An 18,916-nucleotide genomic window follows, 5' to 3' on the forward strand; every position below is an offset into this window, starting at 1 on the left:
TGCATTTTTACATGGTGATTTCGAAGAGGAAATCTACTTGACCCAGCCAGATGGATTCAAGATTATTGGAAAAGAAAATTGGGTTTGCAAATTGACAAAATCAATTTATGGATTGAAACAATCTCTGAGGTGGAGAATTGTTGAAAAATCAGCAACGAAGCCAACTTTTGTTGAACATATACGTATGGCTAGAAACTTTTGGCTGTAATTACATGTCCTACCATGAAATTTCCTACTCTTCAACAAAGTCAACACTAAAGCCATTAAAATTGAAAGACAACCAAGATTATTTTTTTCCATGTGTTCATATTGTAAGCTTTGCCTATAAATAGAGCAGAATGCATTTGTAATCCATCCTAAAATACCAAGTTTGAGAGCAATTGCAAATGAAGCAACTTGAAAGATTTGAGAGAGCTTCTACTTGAGTGCTTTAGTGAGGATATAAATGGGTGTATTGGGGTTGTGGGTTTTGAGGGTTTTTCCTGAATTTTGTAAATTCTCATTTATTAGTAAAATTATCTTTCAGACTTTGTCTGATGAATGTAAGTTTTAATCTGAACCACGTAAATTGTTGTGTATAATTTTCTTTGCGTTTCAGTCATCTTGATATTGATATTTACTCAAGCTACACTTCCACAACAATTGGAAGTCCTATAATTTTATATTATATTAGATTAGATAAACTCCTTATTGTCAAAGGGTTAAAGCTACAATATATATATATCTCAATTGTAAGACTAAGATCATTAAGAAATAAAATTGATACATTTTTCTTGTCTTCTCTGTAAGTATTTTGTTTTCTTCTCTATTTTTCTGGTTTGTTTGTTCCTTGATACAACCGAATCAGGCAAATAACCAACGTTACTATCAAATATTGTAATTGGATAAGTCATATGATGAATCGGAATTGAGCAAGTGTAGGTAACTACTTGGAAATAATTATAATAGAGTTCTATAATGAAGAAAGGACGAAAGATTTAGAAAGTGTTGGTGATAAGTTGAGGTGAGCATATCGAATACAAAAATTAGTTTTCAATAGAATAATGAAAAGTTATTTAATTAAATATATTCCATTTGTTTTCTCTAGACTTTAACATTTGTTTTGTTATTTTCGCAGTGATTTTAGCATTTAGGTGCAAAAAGAAGGCTGTGTTTTAGTTATTTCCTTCTGCCCTTCTACTTCAAAAGCTTTTACTTTTCTTTCATATCTTAATGAATTATACAGTTTTGCTTGATTGGATTTATTATTGATTGTTTTTTTCAAGAGTACTGTTTTTATTGGATGGGGCATGTGACGGATAAATATAAAAAAGTATTTTTTAAAAAAAAATATGTACTAAATCCACGGCAATTTCACCCTAACAAATAGAATTCATTATTTTAATTATAACGGGAGAGCAATTGTTGCTGTTCAACTATTTGACAGCATTTTGGGGTGGGGGGGGGGGGGTGGGGGCCGTTAAAAGTCATTTTTGTTGTAGTAACATGCCAGTCATTAAGATGTTGCCTGGGCAATTTTACTTTTAAAAAATCAAATTTATGAATTTTTATGTATGTTAAAGTTTTGTTACAATAATTAACCACATGGCCTATGATTCCCTGCTTCGTCCACCTTCACTAATTTTTTTTAAATTAAATTTATGAATTTTTATGTATGTTAAAGTTTTGTTATAATAATTAACTTCATTTACTAGGGGCGAGCAGAATTCACTCATATTTATTGGGTGGGCAATATAATATTACCACGAATTTTTGGTTAATCAGATCCTAATCCTCATGGAGAAAAAAAAATCAGGAAAATCTTCTTGAAAATGTGGTTATATCATAAAAAGAATGTGGTGGCCGGAAGGACTATAAAATAAATAAGTATTGCATCATTAAAGTTAGAGCTTCACAAGGGAAAATGCTCAGCACGATTTTAATTGCGCTAGGTTTCCCAAATTGCAGAGGATTAATTATTAATGCTATTGATAAAGAAGGGCAAGTAAAGTTAGAGGCAAACTCCTATTAGCTTGTTATTAAAGATTATTTTAGTCCTGTTAGGAATAAGAAAGACTCTGTATATATTAATCAAATAAGAAGTTTATATACATATAGGCCTAAGTTTAATTAATTTGCCTCGTTTTATTATTATTCAGCTGCTATGGGCAGTAACCCGGAGCTTCATGTCGTTCTCACCACCAAGCTTTCATTAGATAGAAAGACAATGTATATGAAAGTAAGTAAATTAATTATCTTCTTCCTTTTTTATTAAAAAAAAGAATTTAAAATTACTCTTTGCATCTGCATATATGCGTATATGCAGTTGATTTTGTTGGATTATTTTCCTGTGCTGTTGCTATTCTGTTGGTGGTTCGTCATGTATGGCGTCGACGCCCCTCTCATTACTTTGACGGCCGAAACATGCTCCATGGCACTAATATTGACAGTTTTGTTTGAGGTACGGTGGAGGTGTCTATTCAAATATTTTAAAAAGGTACGTAAAAGATCTAATTATATGTGGTTATTATTGAGGTTTTGGTATGAGAAGGAGATTAATTTGGTAATGTTATTTCTTTTAATTTATTTAATTATGTTTTGTATATTGTGTTTCAGGAGGCAGATTTGGAGAATATCATTCAATTTACTGAAACCCTACATTATTGTCAGGTATATATCTATTATTAATAATATTACATATATATAATCAGTGTCGTCAGCTTCCAATCCAGTAAACTCAAATTTTTATTAAAATTCGTTATTAGTAGATCAAAATACAATCGAGATTCATAGATCGGAAAATTTTTTATATAGTAATAATGTATGTTGCTAGTTAATTGCATATTGTTTAATAAATAAATTAACCAGTTGCAGTTAGCTAATGAACGAACGAAAGAACTACAATTAATTAATTTTTGTTTTACAGATAATGTATGATCACCATCAGGCGACACCAAAATCTTTCATGTTGTCATCCTTTGTATTCCTAAATTTTGCGGGTTTTCTAAATGCGGCCGTCCTTTACATAGCACCACTGGTATTGTTTCTCGAACTGCAAGGAGACGGCTTTTACTATTTAATGTGTTATGTTCTGTCGGGCTTCTCATGTCTCCAAATAAGTTTTATACAGCCGCTGCTACTAAATTGCGATGCTGATAGCTTCAAGTTTATTAGGAGCCAACCCCTCGTTTTCTCGGAAACCACAACCGCTGCTGCTACTACAGCAAAAGAACCAGCTGAGAGCTCAGGCTCAGACGAAATTGTGTGACTTCTTTCTTTATAAAATTATTTAACTTAATTTTGTCTTATTTAATAATCAATTACTCATTTGCAATTATTTGTTTTTATTTTATAACAAGATCCTAGAGCGATGCATACATACATATATATGTAAATATATATCTGTGTGTGTGCGTGTACTTATAACAATTGAAGATCAGCTCGTTAATTATGTCACTAGCTAGCAGTTGAAATCTTGTTATTATATATAGTTGCATGGTTAACGCAATCAATTATTGCGGTAAGCACAACTAATTCTTATTCATTCCTTGCAAATAAAGGAATTGGCATCAGATGATATAATGTTTAATGGTAAATTTCTACTAATATTTCTTCCCAGTTTTACTTTACTTCAATTCCTGCCTGATCAGTTGCTTGATATCAATAATCACTTCCTGCCTGAATTGGCCTCAGATGGAGGTTGAATCCAGAATTTCTCGAGTCATCGTGAAACTTAATTTCCAATCATAAAATTCTGAAATCTCCGAGCATTGACTTGTAAATATCTGGTAGCATCCCGGAGAATGTATGGTAGCATAATCTTCCTCTTCCTATTCCACTTGAAAGAGCAATGAGTAATGATGACCTAAATATTTAAACTTTTTACTTGATCAGGACTGAAAGCAATATCAAATTCCTATAAACTTGATCAAGCCTCGAAAATTATACTATCAGCTTACCCTGAATATAGTTATTAAAATTGGATTCCATTTTCGTTGCAACCTTTGGGCAATGGCAATCCACAAAGAAAAGGATTTCCCTCGTGCGTTTGAAAATTATTTGTTTGCAAATTGTGCAGTCCACTATGGGGTTAGCCTCAAAAGTTATAGTGTGCACACTGAAAACAACTAAATGTGTTTAAATCCACTAGTTGACGAGGGATTTCCCATTCAGTTTGTTGTGTGAAAGTGTTGAAATATATAATATTGTGAGTAGAACAGAACTAAAATGCAACTAAACTATAAAGCTAAATTACAACAAATACAGTAACTAAATAGAAGCTGTAAACAATATAAAATTGTAGAACACCCAAGGCTTGTGCTAGACAGTTTTCTTAAAATACATTCGCCATCTATTGTTCGGTGCTGTAGGATTGGACGACATTTGTTTCCTAAAATACAACGGGTATGAAATAATTTTGGCACATCAACAAATCTATTCCGAGGACATCCGAAGTGCTTAAACTGTTCGCCAAAGAAAATGTCAAGGGAGGAAAAATCTTTTACAATTTAGTAATTAAAAGCATGTATAACTGTTAGCCATTATTTGTTTGATTAAATGGCATAATCACTGTTTTGAATTTAAATTCATGCTGAATCAGCAAATCAATTAAAAATAATAATCCTTGCAGTTAAACATTAAAAAAAATTTGAATAAAAATTGCAAAACACAACTAAGATGAGCTTGGCACTATTTGGGCTGACATTCGTCTACACAGAATGCGACTGCATACAAATCAAGCTGATGTTCATGTATGTAGAATGTGAGCGCACACGAATCAAGCTAACCAGGCTGCGACTTGCACCCCACTGCGTGAGTACATGCAAGAGGGAGACTTTGTGCTTATATTCTTAATCAAATAGACATGAGAAATCATATATAACCTTTCATACCTTAACTTTCTCCCGTGTAAGACAAGTGCATTTTTTCTTTAATTTTTCCAACTCCATGGTTGTACTTTGAGTAACAATTTCTCATTCACTCTAATATCATTTTGATCATATAAATATACTAATTTGAAGTACCTGCGAAGGAGCATTTGAATCGCCCTAGACCTTTACTTTCACTAAGGTCCCACTCAAAATCATGCCTCAAAATAGCGACTGGTGCGCTATTTTTCAACAGAAAAATCCAAACTTTTCGATTTACTTCAAGTTTGAAAATATTGAAGGGATTGATACAGTCAGTTGTTGTGTGACAGATTTAATATTTGAATCCTAGTCAAATTTCCAATTTGAGGAGGAATCTCAATGATTAGCTCGTTACAAGAAAGATTGAGTCCTAACGGGAAGCGATCCACTATTTCTTCATAACTATATCCCTCTCACTAGAGAGAGGAGAACATTCACGATCGATCATGAGACACATGTTATAAAAATTAATAATTCAAATTTTGCCGAAAGCATATGTCAAATATACTATTGTAAATTTATCTAATTTACAATACTATAAACTTCATTTATCTCCCCACCACACACACCGCCAAACCCCCCCCCCCCCCCCAAAAAAAAAAGCAAATGTAAAATAACAGGGCACTCTAGTTAGGTCACAAGTTTGAAGTTTTGATTATGAATTATTTAACCCAAGATAATGATTAAAAGTAATATTGTAGATACCTAATTTGAACTATATCTAAAAGTTATATAGTAAAATGATGCGGATATTTTCACTTTTCTTATACGTAAATCAATATATCCAGCTAGCACTTTTATAATAGTCAATAACCTCCTTGACAGTATAATCTTACACTATTATCCTTATTTTTAAATATATTTTTATTTATATTTATTATAAATTGAAAACTATAAAAAATAAAGTTCAAATAAAAAATTTTAGTATAAAAATAAGAAATACATGTTTTAGTGAGAATAAAAAAATTAATAATAAGATATTTTTACAACTTTTTGTTATTTTTAAACATTTTCGTATAATAAATATATTTTTTTATATTTTCAAGATGAATTATCAAGCAAATGACCTATTAACTTCTCTTTTCCTTTAAATTTAAGTTCTACAAGTAGACGTTTTTAAAGGTTGTACATATGCTAAAGCTGGGATTTTCAGTCAGGTGTGTTGATTTAATTATGTCCTTTATTTGCTTGCTTGCATTACATTTCTTATTAATGGTGAGAGACTCGAGATAAAATAATTCCACAAGGAGGGCTCGTACAAGGTTGCCTCCTCTCCCCATATTTATTTGTTTTATGAAGTTGAGTATTTTGTTTGAAGAAATAATGCTTGTTTGAAGATAATGAATTTATAAAAAAAAATGAATTAGAAAAAATTGATATATCATAAAATACAAGATACCCAATAAATTTAAAGCATTTCTCTTTAAGAGTGGCAAACTATCCAAATTATCATGAATCTAAGAGCGGTAAAATGAATAAATGAATCGAATTCAAATCAAATCATAAACAAATTCGGTCAAAATTCTACTGATTCAAATAAAAGAATGGAAATCTCAGGATTTAGATTCCATTCATTTATTAAACAAATATCAAGTTCAATTCACTTAATTCATTTAGTGGATTTAATAAACAAATCAAATCGAATTTGGATTCATTACTATTCATTTTTCCTATAATAAATCTACAATGAATCGAATTGAATATGAATTGGTTTACTAAAATATAATTAATAAACAAAAATTAAGCCAAAGAAAATATAAAATACCATAAATTTAACATCCTACAAAATACACATAATCCAAATCATATTCTAAGATTAAAATATACAAACATTGAAACACCAAATTACAAATTCTTAACAATACAAATAAAAGTAATTCAAATTCAAATTATAAACCAAAATGATTTCTTTAATTCTCCTCATTTTGTCTTTGTCATCTTGAAAACAAGAATCCTGCGCATAAAAAGTAAATAAGATGATATTAATATATTGCAACATTGATAAGTCATTGTAATATTTTAAAATATCAGATATATAGTGAATTTGTAATATTATTAAGGAAATAATAATTAAATCTACAAAGCAAAAAAGGGGAAAAAAAAAAGGAAAAACTTTTAATAGTAGATGCAAGGTCGGATAATAGAAGCTATTGTTGGTGGCTGTTGCTGCTACGACTTTCAAAGACTACGAACTGGAGTGCTGGTGATTGCTGATTCCTATTTATACAGAGATTACTGGCGGAAGGAAACGAATCAAACGATAGAAACTGCTGACAATTAGGAATATTGCTTTGTATAAGTCCGTTAAGTCACGTGGATATTATCTAAATTCGGACTGTAATTGCCAAGTAAATTGCATTGTACTGTAGGCCCTACAGCGGTGATGCATGCGATGATGTCACTAAGATGATTGAGATTGAATATGCAAGGGCATATGTAAAAATTCTTCTTTTTGTTTTATTCAAGTGACCAAGCTGATGCCAATTCCCGAGTACACAAATCAAAAGAATTGAAACTGAACTTAGTTGAAATATTAATCACTTAACTAGCTTGCCACGAGTGTGGAATCACTATTGAGGATAAGCATTCACGGATTTCTTTTTTCTTCCCAAATGACCACCACTAAACAAAATTCCTAGATCCTCATGAATAACCAAAGAGACCACTAAACATCTCTATATTCTAATCTGGAACTGATAATCAATATTTAGAATTTATAATCACCATAAAAAAAAACATAGCTCAAAAATTATAAAAAAAAAAAAAGGAGCTTACCGTGTCTTAGGTGAGAGTGAGATGGTTCTACACTGCTAGCTAAGTTGCAAACAAGACAAAACAAAATGACTGTGGTCGGCTATGAAGAGTGGAGACTAAGGGAAGAGTGGGATGAGAGAAGCGAAAGAAAGATTGGAATTGGAAACGATGAGAACAAAAATTCGGGCCGGTTATGCCCTAATTTTTGTTTCACTTATATAATTTGAATTATTACCAATATAAATTATTATATTAGCCATCCAACTTTAAATTTTTTTTAAAAACGTTTAAGGATAAATAAGTAATTTAATAAATGAATTTTCATCGAATTAACCATATTTAATTTGTTATGATCCATTTATTAAGTAAATCATAAACAAATAAACGAATCAATGTACTCGAATCCAGATTCAATTCATTTAGTTAGTGAATAGAATCGAATTCGCCCATTTATTAAACAAATCAATTTTTTCAAACCCAAAGTCATTTAAATATTGAATAAACGAATCCTAACCTAAATTACCTCCCCTATCTGAATCTAAAGAAGAGCAAGCATAAATATTATTTAATTTCTTGTTGTGTTTCCACGCAAGTTGCACATATGTCGTGAAATTCTCTCGCTCACGAATTTAAAAGTAAAGACAATGCCATATACATAAAGGAAATAAAATAAATAAATTCTATTATCTTTTAATTGACTCCAACATCCCAGTTTAATTAAGACACTCTTATTGTTCATGGATAAAACATAATGTTTGGGGAAGAAATAAAAGACAAATGATAAAATGCAACGTGTGGATATAGAGTTTGTAAAGTCACCCAAGTGAGGTTGACTTATGTCGGATACCCTAAAAAATTAGATTGGTATGCGAACTTTCCTATATCAGAGCCAAAATGGTCAGAGAAAACGCCTAAAAGGTCAAGCATGTGAGGTGTGATTATCATCACAAAAAGATATTGATTCCTTAGCTGATATTGGGGAATCAATGAGGAGATACCATGTCGAAAAAGTAGAGGCAGCAGCCTGCCACGTTTGTAAAAACGGCCAAAGCAACCTATCAAGCGAGTTAGGACCATCTGTCCTTACCTGCCACGCCAGACAGCCTCTCAGAAGCACGTAAGACCACCAAGCATTGTCCAGCACGAGTATGTGTGAACAAAATACACAAATGGCACACCTACTTACTCTCCAATCATACTCCCAATGTTCCAAACGGACGAGAATGTCCTTTGTATAAAGCAATAAAAATGCTCAAGTTGGCAAGCACCTCAAGGCAATCCATATAAAGCGATCAAGGCAATCCATATAAAGCGATCAGATTCTATTTTTCTCATTCATCATAAAAATCCACACACAACAAGGCAGAGGCTTTCTTCAGCATTCAACCATCAGTATTAAGAGCTTGCAAGCTCTTAACACCCAAAAAATAGTACTAGAAGCTAACTTGACATCAGAGTTAGTCGTCGGTCATCACCAGCTCCATGTGTAACCTCTTTTCTCAATTTTGTAGGCTAAACACAGCCCATCAATTCAACTCTCACTCTAGATCTAAGTCTCTGACAACACCCTCACCTCCTCCCTTCACTCTCAAGCTTCATCTAAGGCCATATCCAGTAATGCGTCTCACCACGGAAGGCACCTTGTCACTTTAATACAAATTTTATTGTGTTTAAGTAGGTTTTTAGTTTCTTTTTTTTTTTCAGCCCCAAATCTAGTTAAAACACATAGATATCGATATATTGATTTAATTATTATTTCCACCTTTTGTTTTTCGATGTATAGCACCCAATTCTAATCACAACCCATTAAAATCTTTGAAAACATGTTAATTTGTAAATAAACCCCACTGGATGACATTTTTACTCTTTTAGGCAACTGGATTTCCCATTCTCACACTTCCTTCGCAGACAACAACATGCGTACGTGCCAAACCTTTTTTTTCATAATATATTTTTTTATTTCTTTAATGACCAGAATATCCAGTTAGCAGTAAAACTTTGTCTTTGATTATCCATATTATAGCTTACACTTGAAGCGTAAAAGTGATGAAAGCAATCAACAAATGCCTGTAATGATGATTTTCTAGCTTGGTAGCTCGAGGAAATTTCAATGGCATCAAAGTAGACATTCATTGACTACTCTCCCAACATTGCTATGACTCATTTGAAGTAAAAGAGAAACATGTTCCAAGGTTGAAGACGTTGCAACATCCTGATGTACATACAGTAGTTTCTAAATCAAAAATTCTTTTTGGATTTTTCTAATATAGTGAGAATCAACAGCACAGCAGGGAGAAGATGTATACAAAGAGCATACTGATGATAATTAATTAATTACTAAAACTTATGTCAAAAAGTCTTTAATTTTTCTTACCCAAAAAAAAATTTTACTCATCAATACGAACGAAAGTACTAAAAATAAAATAAATGTGGTGTTGTGTTACACAAAAGGAGGGATGGGAGTATAGGCAACTAAATTTTTGTGAAATTTTAGAGGATCCCGATCTTTCTATTATTTACACTAAAAAAACATAACTATTATGTTTTTCTCTTTGACCCGCCTTGATCAAGATTTTGGTTTTGCGCATCCAACCCACAATCACTCAAATTCTACTCCTTTCCTGTGTCTGCATGTAGTTTTTAAAAAAAAATCTCTAATGCCTCAAATTTGTTTGAGCCACCGTGTCACAAATTGCTATCAATACTTTTCATCCTTAAGTACAACTAAATCATACAAGTAGAGACACTTGTTTAAATTATTTATATACATATAATTGTATTATTAAAACAAAGCAATCAAGCGGCATTGTAGGCCCACTAACCTTTATTCAAAAGTCTAAATTTCTATATATCACTATTGATCCTAAACTTTCTAGCAATAGCCTTTCATTGAAAAGTTAATGGCAATGTTGCCAGGGCTTTCACCATTTGAACATACCGAACCCAACCCATGTTATTCCTTGCTTTGTCGAACTTAATTATTTAAAAAAAAAAAAGAAATCAAACTAATGAATTTTTATACACATTAAACTTTTGTTACAATAATTAACCATATTTACTGGGGGTAGACAGAATTCACTCGTATAATTTGTTGGGTGATGAGCATATAATATATACATTTTTTACCCTTAATTATATAATTATTAGTTATTTTTATTTATCATTTTTAATTAATTGAATTATTTTATTGAACAGGAAATTAATTGAAGATTATGGATAAAAAGGACATGAAGAAGTTCAATTTAGGAAGTAATGGAGATTAAATTGAGAATCAATTGAAGGAAAAAGAATTAAAAGAATTAATTTATTAAGATTTAATTCAGAGGGGATGCATAAATTTACGGGAGATGCAATTGCCATTTTAATGCATGGCATTAAAAAGGAATGAAAATACTAATGTGATTCTAAGTGGAGAGCACGTGCAAGATCAAATCAAAGCTTAGAAAGCCAAGCCTTTAGCCTTTGGATGAAATAGGTCGGTCGGTAACATCATATAAGTCGAACTTTGGCTTTTGCAAGAGGAGCAGCCGCGAGACACAGAGAAGAAAAGGACGTGAGCCGCAGCAGAGCTTTAATATTCCCGATGGCTGGTTTTATTTTATTTGTTGCTCTCAATTCAAGTATGTCTAGCTAATTTTCTTATATTGAGGTTACGGATTAAATCCTATTCAATGAAATAATTATCTTTTTATTTAATTAATTCCCTACATATGTTCTTTAATATTTATAGTTCTTATTTCACATAATTAGTTGGGTGTAATTACATCTTTTCACCAATTATGTCATGCATTATTGATTGTTAGGATTAATATTTGTCTAAATCTATACTTGGACCTATGAAGTTGATATATGATTGTCTTTGATTCTATGTATTTCATTAAATTGTTTACATATAATGTTTAGAAAAACTTTGATTCTATGTTATTCAATATATTCGCATGGGATGCTTAGATATCATACTTTTAAGCAGAAAAATAACCTACACAAGATTAATTTTAATTGAACTTAATTGTTATATCTATAAGATGACATAGATTGATTTCGAATTGTCACTTAAAAATTGAGGATTAATTAACAATTAGATACTTATTAGTTGAATAGTGGTGGATTCTAAAACCTTGGTAATTTTTGTCTTATTAAATTTTCCTTTGCTTTAATTGTTTTCTTAGTTTAATTAGTTGTATTTCTCTTAAAAACTCAATTTGCTCAATTAGGTTAGAATTAATATTAATTTTATATTTAAATTAGACTTTTCAATTTATTACAATCCCTACAGATTTGACCTCGTTAACACTATTCTATTTATAGATTCGTGTGCTTGCGAGTATATTAAAATTTTTCACAACATTGGGGCATTACGATATGGTAATGAATTCTTTGGCTAATCGGAGAGACACAGATCCAACTCCTCTTGAAGAAAATTCAGGAAAATCTTCTTGAACGTGTGATTAAATCAGAAAAGATTCGGGGGGCCGGACGGATTATAAAATAATTAAATAAATAGAGCATCATTAAAATTAGAGCTTCACAAGGGATGATGCCCTGTATGATTTTAATTGCGCTAGGCTTCCCTAATTACAGGGAATTAATTATTACTGTTATTAATAAAGAAGGGCAAGTAAAGTTATAGGCAAACTCCTTCTTATTGAAGTTTTGTAATTTATTCACCTCTCTAAGAATCATTATTTCTTAGTCTTAATATGAATGGGACACCATATTCATACTCTCTATATATATAATATAAGAAAGTATACGTACATATAGGCCTGAAATAATTTATTTGTGTTTGATTTTTCAAAAAAATTGGTCAGAAATTTGTTGAATAGGTTAAGGACCGCTAGAAGAACCCACCAAGCTTTGTATCGATAACAAGTCAGCAAAATATTTAGCTAAGCATATCGACACTTGCTATCATTACATAAGGAAGTGCATCACAAGAAAAGATATTCAAGTTGATTATGTGATGTCAAAAGACCAAGTAGATGATATTTTCACCAAGCCACTCAATCTAGAAGATTTTATCAGATTGAGAAATTTACATGGTATTGTAAAACAAGTTTAAGAGGGGGCATTATGAAAGTAAACTTGTTTACCACGTTAGGTGTGTGAATTATTAGTAGAATAAGTTAGTATGCTTGAATGGATTGAGTTAAGTTTATGTTTGGTTAGTGGAACAAGTGCATGGCCATGAAATAATTGGTTTTATTTATGTGTGTGGCATGGATTGATCGTAAGCTAGTATAAATAGCTCCTTGATCAATCCACACCACACACATAAACAAAGCCAATTTCATTACCATACATTTATTCCACTAACCGAACATAAACTTAACTTAATTCACTTAAGTATACCTAACTTATTTCACTAACAATTCACACGCCTAATATGGTAAACAAGTTTACTTTCACAACACCCCCTCTTAAACTTATTTTACAATACCAAGTAAATTTTTTAATCTAATAAAACCTTCTAGCTTAAGTGGCTTGGTGAATATATCACCTACTTGGTCTTTTAACATCACATAATTAACTTTTACATCATTTCCTGTTATCCTTCTATAATGATGTCAAGTATTGATATGCTTACTCCGATCAAGCTGATTTTTGCAGCATCACGTTCCTCTCGTCAAGCTCTTCGATTTGATATGCTACACTGTGGAGAACTGATTATTAGCTCTAGTACAATTTTATTGAGAATTCTGAAAAATCAAACACTTTTATATCATTAAAACTCAACACTCATATAACTCTCAAAGCTCGAAACTCACTCCAATACAACTTAGATTTTTCTTCTTATTGTAATACTAAAAACAAGTGATCAATAAACTATTTATACTAGCTTATGATCAATCCACACCACACATATAAGCAAAGCCAATTATTTCATAGTCATGTATTTGTTCCACTAACAAAACATAAGCCTAACTCAATCCATTCAAGCATACCTAACTTTTTCCACTAACAATAATTCACACACCTAACATGGTAAACAGTTTACTTCCACAACAATTTTTCTAGTTTTGTTATTATTAATCCACACCATGGACAGCAACTCCCGACTTCGTGTCATTCTGACCACTAAGCTTTCTTTAGATAGAAAGACTGTATACAAAAGTAAGCAAATAAATAAAATTAAGCATCTTGTCCATCTTGATCAACTTTTTTTGTATATATACAATTTTATTTTTCCTTTTTTGATTAAAAAATAATTTAAAATTATTATTTGTATATATGTGCGTATATATATTCGTACTTAACTGTTATTTTCAAAAAAAAAATTCTTTGAAAGAAAATAAACATGTAAAAATATATGAATAATTGAAATGATTTAATATTCTATTTAACTGTTAAAATATAAACAATCTCTTGCTTTCATAAATGAAGTGGAATTCAATTTAATAGATGACATGTCATTTTCTAGTAACATATACAGATGTCTTACCGTTTGATCACTGATAAAGTAAACAATCTGTCGTTTGCACCAAAAGGCAAATGACAAATTACAATTGTATATGCCAACGCATACTATTTACGTTAATACTTTGGACGGCATGTCGTTTTATTATTAAATGACAAAGGACATGTCATCTAAAACATGCTTACAAATTAAAATTTAAAATATTAGATGTAATTTTGTTGGAAAATAGATTACGTTGCCCATGTAAAGTGAAATTTTACAATGATGGTTTTTCAAAAAGAAAATAGAAAGTAGAGTTAATGGTGTTTTTTTTTCAATAAATAGTCTAACTTTGATTTTATTTTGCTTTATCTAATGGTCTTTCAGTTTTGTAATTTTAGTTTTACAAACTGTCTCTTTATCTAGATATATTAATATTATGCAATAAAAAATAAATATTTCAAATAAAAGGTATTACATATGAATGCACAATTTTACATTATTTGACTAAATTTTAAATGAGCCTAATGATAAACCATACTTAGCAGTGATTTTCAAATTAAAGTTTTTTTTTCTTAATTTTGCCCAAATATACAAATAACATATTTTTAGCATCATAGAAAAAAAATGTAAAAAATATATAAATAATTGAAATGGTTTATTACTCAATTTAATTGTTAAAAAATGGTATATATGGTTAAAATTAAGTGAAAAGGACATCTACACCTCTAAGTTTTAGGAAAATAGTCATCAACACCCCTAAGTTTTCGAAGAGGGACACCAAGACCCTCTTTTGATGATTATACCTTTTATTTCTATTATCCCAAAAGAATTAACTCTAATATTTTACAGTAAATAGAAATATAATACTAAAATAAATGTAATAATATATAAATTTTAAAATAATTTCAATATTTAAAAATATTTTAATATTTTATAATATATTAGATATATTTTATTATATTAAAGTAAATTTTATGATAAATAGAATCATAATATTGAAATAATTGTATTAAAATTTTAAATTATTTTGAATATTATGCAAAATAATAATTTTAACAATATTAGTATGTGAGAATGTTTTTAATTGTAGAACGTATTTAATGCAAACATTTATTTAAAATCTCTACAATGAATAAAAATATATTATTAAATAACTATAATAATTTACATATTAAAATTTATTAAAATATTAAATATTTTAATATTATTAGTCTACTACATAGATTACATTATTTTTATGGTATTTGTGTTTACCAAAAATTTTAAAGTCAATTTTTTAGAATAATAGAGGTAAACGGTATAATGGTCGAAAGGAGATTTTGGTGTCCCTCTTTGAAAACTTAGGGGAGTTGGTGACAATTTCTCCAAATCTTGAGGGTGTAGATGTCTTTATTCGTATATTTTATTAATAATCTTATCATTATTGTGGAAGTTTATTTAAAGTCAATTATTGGATTGTTGTAATCGACGGGTATAATAATAAAAAAATGAGTCTTTATGACCATTTATGAAATTAAGGGGATCTTAATGACCATTTAAGTAAATCTTAGGGGTGTGGATGACTTTTCTCCTTCTAAAAAAGAATACTCTACTAAAATTATTAATATTAGAACTGACTTTTATTATTCCTTTAAACTCTATTAAAAACCTCAAAACCAATGAACATTGAATCAACAATTATCTCAACTAAAAAAATTCTTCTTTTTTCGCTACAAAGAAAATTATTCTTTAAAAAATGTATTGCCATCATCAGAATATCATATGCATCTCAACTAGTCAACCTTTTGGGTGCTATTATTTTATTATCCATTTTAAATTATTGTTGTTCTTTTGCTTTTTTAAAAAAAATTCAATTTACTTTGTTTTTTATATTGACATATGACTTGTATAATTTAAAAACAAATTTTAAGTTATTTATATTCTTTTCAGAGTTGATGTTGTTGAATGTACATTCAGTTGATAAAAAGTTTGCTTAAAGTCTCGAATTCTTTAAAGCCGGCCCTGAGAACTACCGAACCACGAGATGATTCTGGAATATACATGGTTAAAATTAAGACCTAGAAACTTCTAATGGGAAACGGATCTCCTAAAGAATAATGTGTACAATACTTGGAATCACTCATAATGGGCTTGTAACGTTTTAAAAAATTCATTTAAAATTTAACTAAACAATCTATATAATATGTACAAAATCGTAGTACGAGAAATGGCCACCATATATGTCAATTCAATTATGGATGGACCCAATTAAGGCTCAAGAGGGATTTTGGACCATTAATTTTTCTTTTAAATGCACCCCGAGCCTCTTTTAAAAGTGTTAAATAAAAAAGAATTGGGATATACTTTTTATATAACAAAAAATTTATATTTTAATGGTAAGCATGTTATTTGATGTTTTTAGAGCCTTGGTTCAAACCTTAATAGCCGCATTATTTTATTTTTTAAATATCTTTTGGAAACTATTTTAAAAAAAAGATACTTTCACGCATTTAAAATAAATAATTTTTTATTATTATTATTATTTAAAATTTAAAAGAAATTAATGAAATTTGAGTTTATGAGACTTAAAATATATTCAAGTGAACATAAAAAAAAAAAAAAAACTCCAAATTAAATAATTTTTTTAAACTATGCCCCTGATTTAATTGTCTAGGTCAGCCGTTGATTTCAATGGTATTGGCCTTCTGGAGTATTACATTCTGTTTACAGTTAATGTGTTGAACAAATTGGTACTTGTTTCCCAATCTAATGTTTAATCTTTTTCCATTACTTACGCCCATCTTTATAAGTTTTCAAATTTCGACCACCATAAAAAATAAAATAAAATTCATATGATCATGTCATTTAACGACCACCGAAAAACATAAGAGAAGGACATCATATATTTTCTCCTGTTGCTAACGGCATAGTTGGCCGACAGAATTGAATGTCGGTCACGGCATTATTTAATTTGTTAGAATTTAAACTCCTATTTGATTCCACCTATAATTATGGTATTAATGTTTTCAAAACCCACTGGTGGATAGATTTCTAGAAGCACGGTACTTTGTTAATGCGATTAATACAGAAGGGCAACTTAAGTTAAGAGGCAAACTCCTCCTTGTTATTGAAGTTTTGTAATTTATTTCACCTCTCTAAGAATGAATATTTATTAGTCCTATTATATCCAACATATAGGCCTGAGTTTAATTTATTTATCTAGTTTTTTTATTATTACGAATCAGCAGCCATGAGCAGCAACTCGCAACTTCATGTCGTTTTCGGCACCAAGTTTTCTTTAGATAGAGAACAATGTATATGAAAGTAAGCAAATTAATAAAATTAAGCATCTCGTCCATCTCAATCAATTTTTTTTGTATATATCCAATTTTATTTTTCTTTTTTGATTAAAAAAGAATTTAAAATTGTTATTTGTATATAAGTGTGTGTATATATTCGTACTTAACTGTTATTTTCAAAATTATTTTCTTTGAAAGAAAATAAATATGTAAAAATATATGAATAATTGAAATGATTTAATATTCTATTTAATTATTAAAATATAAACAATCTCTTACTTTCATAAAATCAAGTGGAATTCAATTTAATAGATGATATGTCATTTTCTAGTAACATATACAAATGCCTTACCGTCTGACCATTGATAAAGTAAACAACCTGCCGTTTTACACTAAAAGGCAAATGACAAATCACAAATTGCATACTATTTACTTTAATACTTTTGATGGCATGTCATTTTATTATCAAATGACAAAGGACTTGTCATCTAGAACTTGTTTACAAATTAAAATTTAAAATATTAGACGTAATTTTGTTGGAAAATAGACTAATTCTCCCATGTAAAGTGAAATTTTACAATGACAATTTTTCAAAAAGAAAAATAGAAAGTAGAGTTAATGGTGTTTTTTTTCAATTTTTTGCAAACTACAAATTAAAGCATTTCGAGATAAATAGGCTAACTTTGATTTTATTTTGCTTTAGCTAATGGTCTTTTAATTTTGTAATTTTAGTTTTACAAACGGTCTCTTTATCCACATATATTAATATTATATGAAAATAAATAAATATTTCAAATAAAAGGTATTACATATAACATGCACAATTTTACATTATTTGACTAAATTTTAAATGAGCCTAATGACAGACCATACTTAGCAATGATTTTCAAATTAAAGTTTTTTTTCTTAGTTTCACCCAAATATACAAGTAACATATTTTTAGCATTAGAGAAAAAAAATGGAAAAAGTATGTAAATAATTGAAATGGTTTATTACTCAATTTAATTGTTAAAAACAATGGTACCTTACTTCTATTAAAATCATGTCTGAAATGAAATTTTATAACAGTCAATTTTCTAAAAATGAAAAAGAGAAACAAAAAGTTAATGGTTAATTTTGCCATTATTGTTTTGAAAATGTCAAGTACTTACTTCCCATGTGAAATCAATTTCTGCTTTTGTTTGAAAAGCTTCTAGTTAATGGTTGTCTGTCCACTTTCCATGTCAAATTGTCAATATTCTATTTCTCGTGTTTAGGTCAAATAAAAAAATACACTTGTCTTTGGGCCACCGTTGAAATAACTGTCCAAGTTAAAATTTTCGTCTAACGCCTCAAATTTTCTCTGGGCCACCGTGTCACAAATTCCTATCAATACTTTTCACATATAAGTACAACGAAATCAGATGAGGAGGGACACTTGTTTAAATTTTATATATATACATAAATGTATAGTTGTATTATTAAAGCATAAGTGCATAACAACCAACTGACCAAGTGGCATTGTAGGGCCAACCAACCTTCATTCTAAAATCAAAATTCCTCCCCTTTGTCCTAATTTCCTTTTACCTTTCATAAACATCATTATCATCAAAGAA

The 18,916-nt window shown here is 29.6% G+C and overlaps 1 protein-coding gene across 2 annotated transcripts in view; it reads left to right on the forward strand.

Annotated features, from left to right (window-relative positions):
• The window catches only part of LOC112497538 (uncharacterized), a 70,374-nt gene extending 67,048 nt beyond the window's left edge, over nucleotides 1-3,326 (forward strand). Inside the window, exons 1-4 of one of the 2 annotated variants that reach the window (XM_025096004.2) lie at nucleotides 2,165-2,218; nucleotides 2,306-2,476; nucleotides 2,596-2,649; nucleotides 2,906-3,326. In XM_025096004.2, the coding sequence (XP_024951772.2) occupies nucleotides 2,207-2,218; nucleotides 2,306-2,476; nucleotides 2,596-2,649; nucleotides 2,906-3,247 (579 nt within the window). In that variant the 5' untranslated portion in view covers nucleotides 2,165-2,206 and the 3' untranslated portion in view covers nucleotides 3,248-3,326. Of the gene's footprint in view, nucleotides 1-2,164; nucleotides 2,219-2,305; nucleotides 2,477-2,595; nucleotides 2,650-2,905 lie in introns of those variants that run through there. The other variant, XM_052440694.1, reaches the window with a different exon arrangement.
• The last annotated feature ends 15,590 nt before the right edge of the window (nucleotides 3,327-18,916 follow it).

Source organism: Citrus sinensis, chromosome 5, assembly GCF_022201045.2.
Source record: "Citrus sinensis cultivar Valencia sweet orange chromosome 5, DVS_A1.0, whole genome shotgun sequence".
Taxonomy (NCBI): Eukaryota; Viridiplantae; Streptophyta; class Magnoliopsida; order Sapindales; family Rutaceae; genus Citrus; species Citrus sinensis.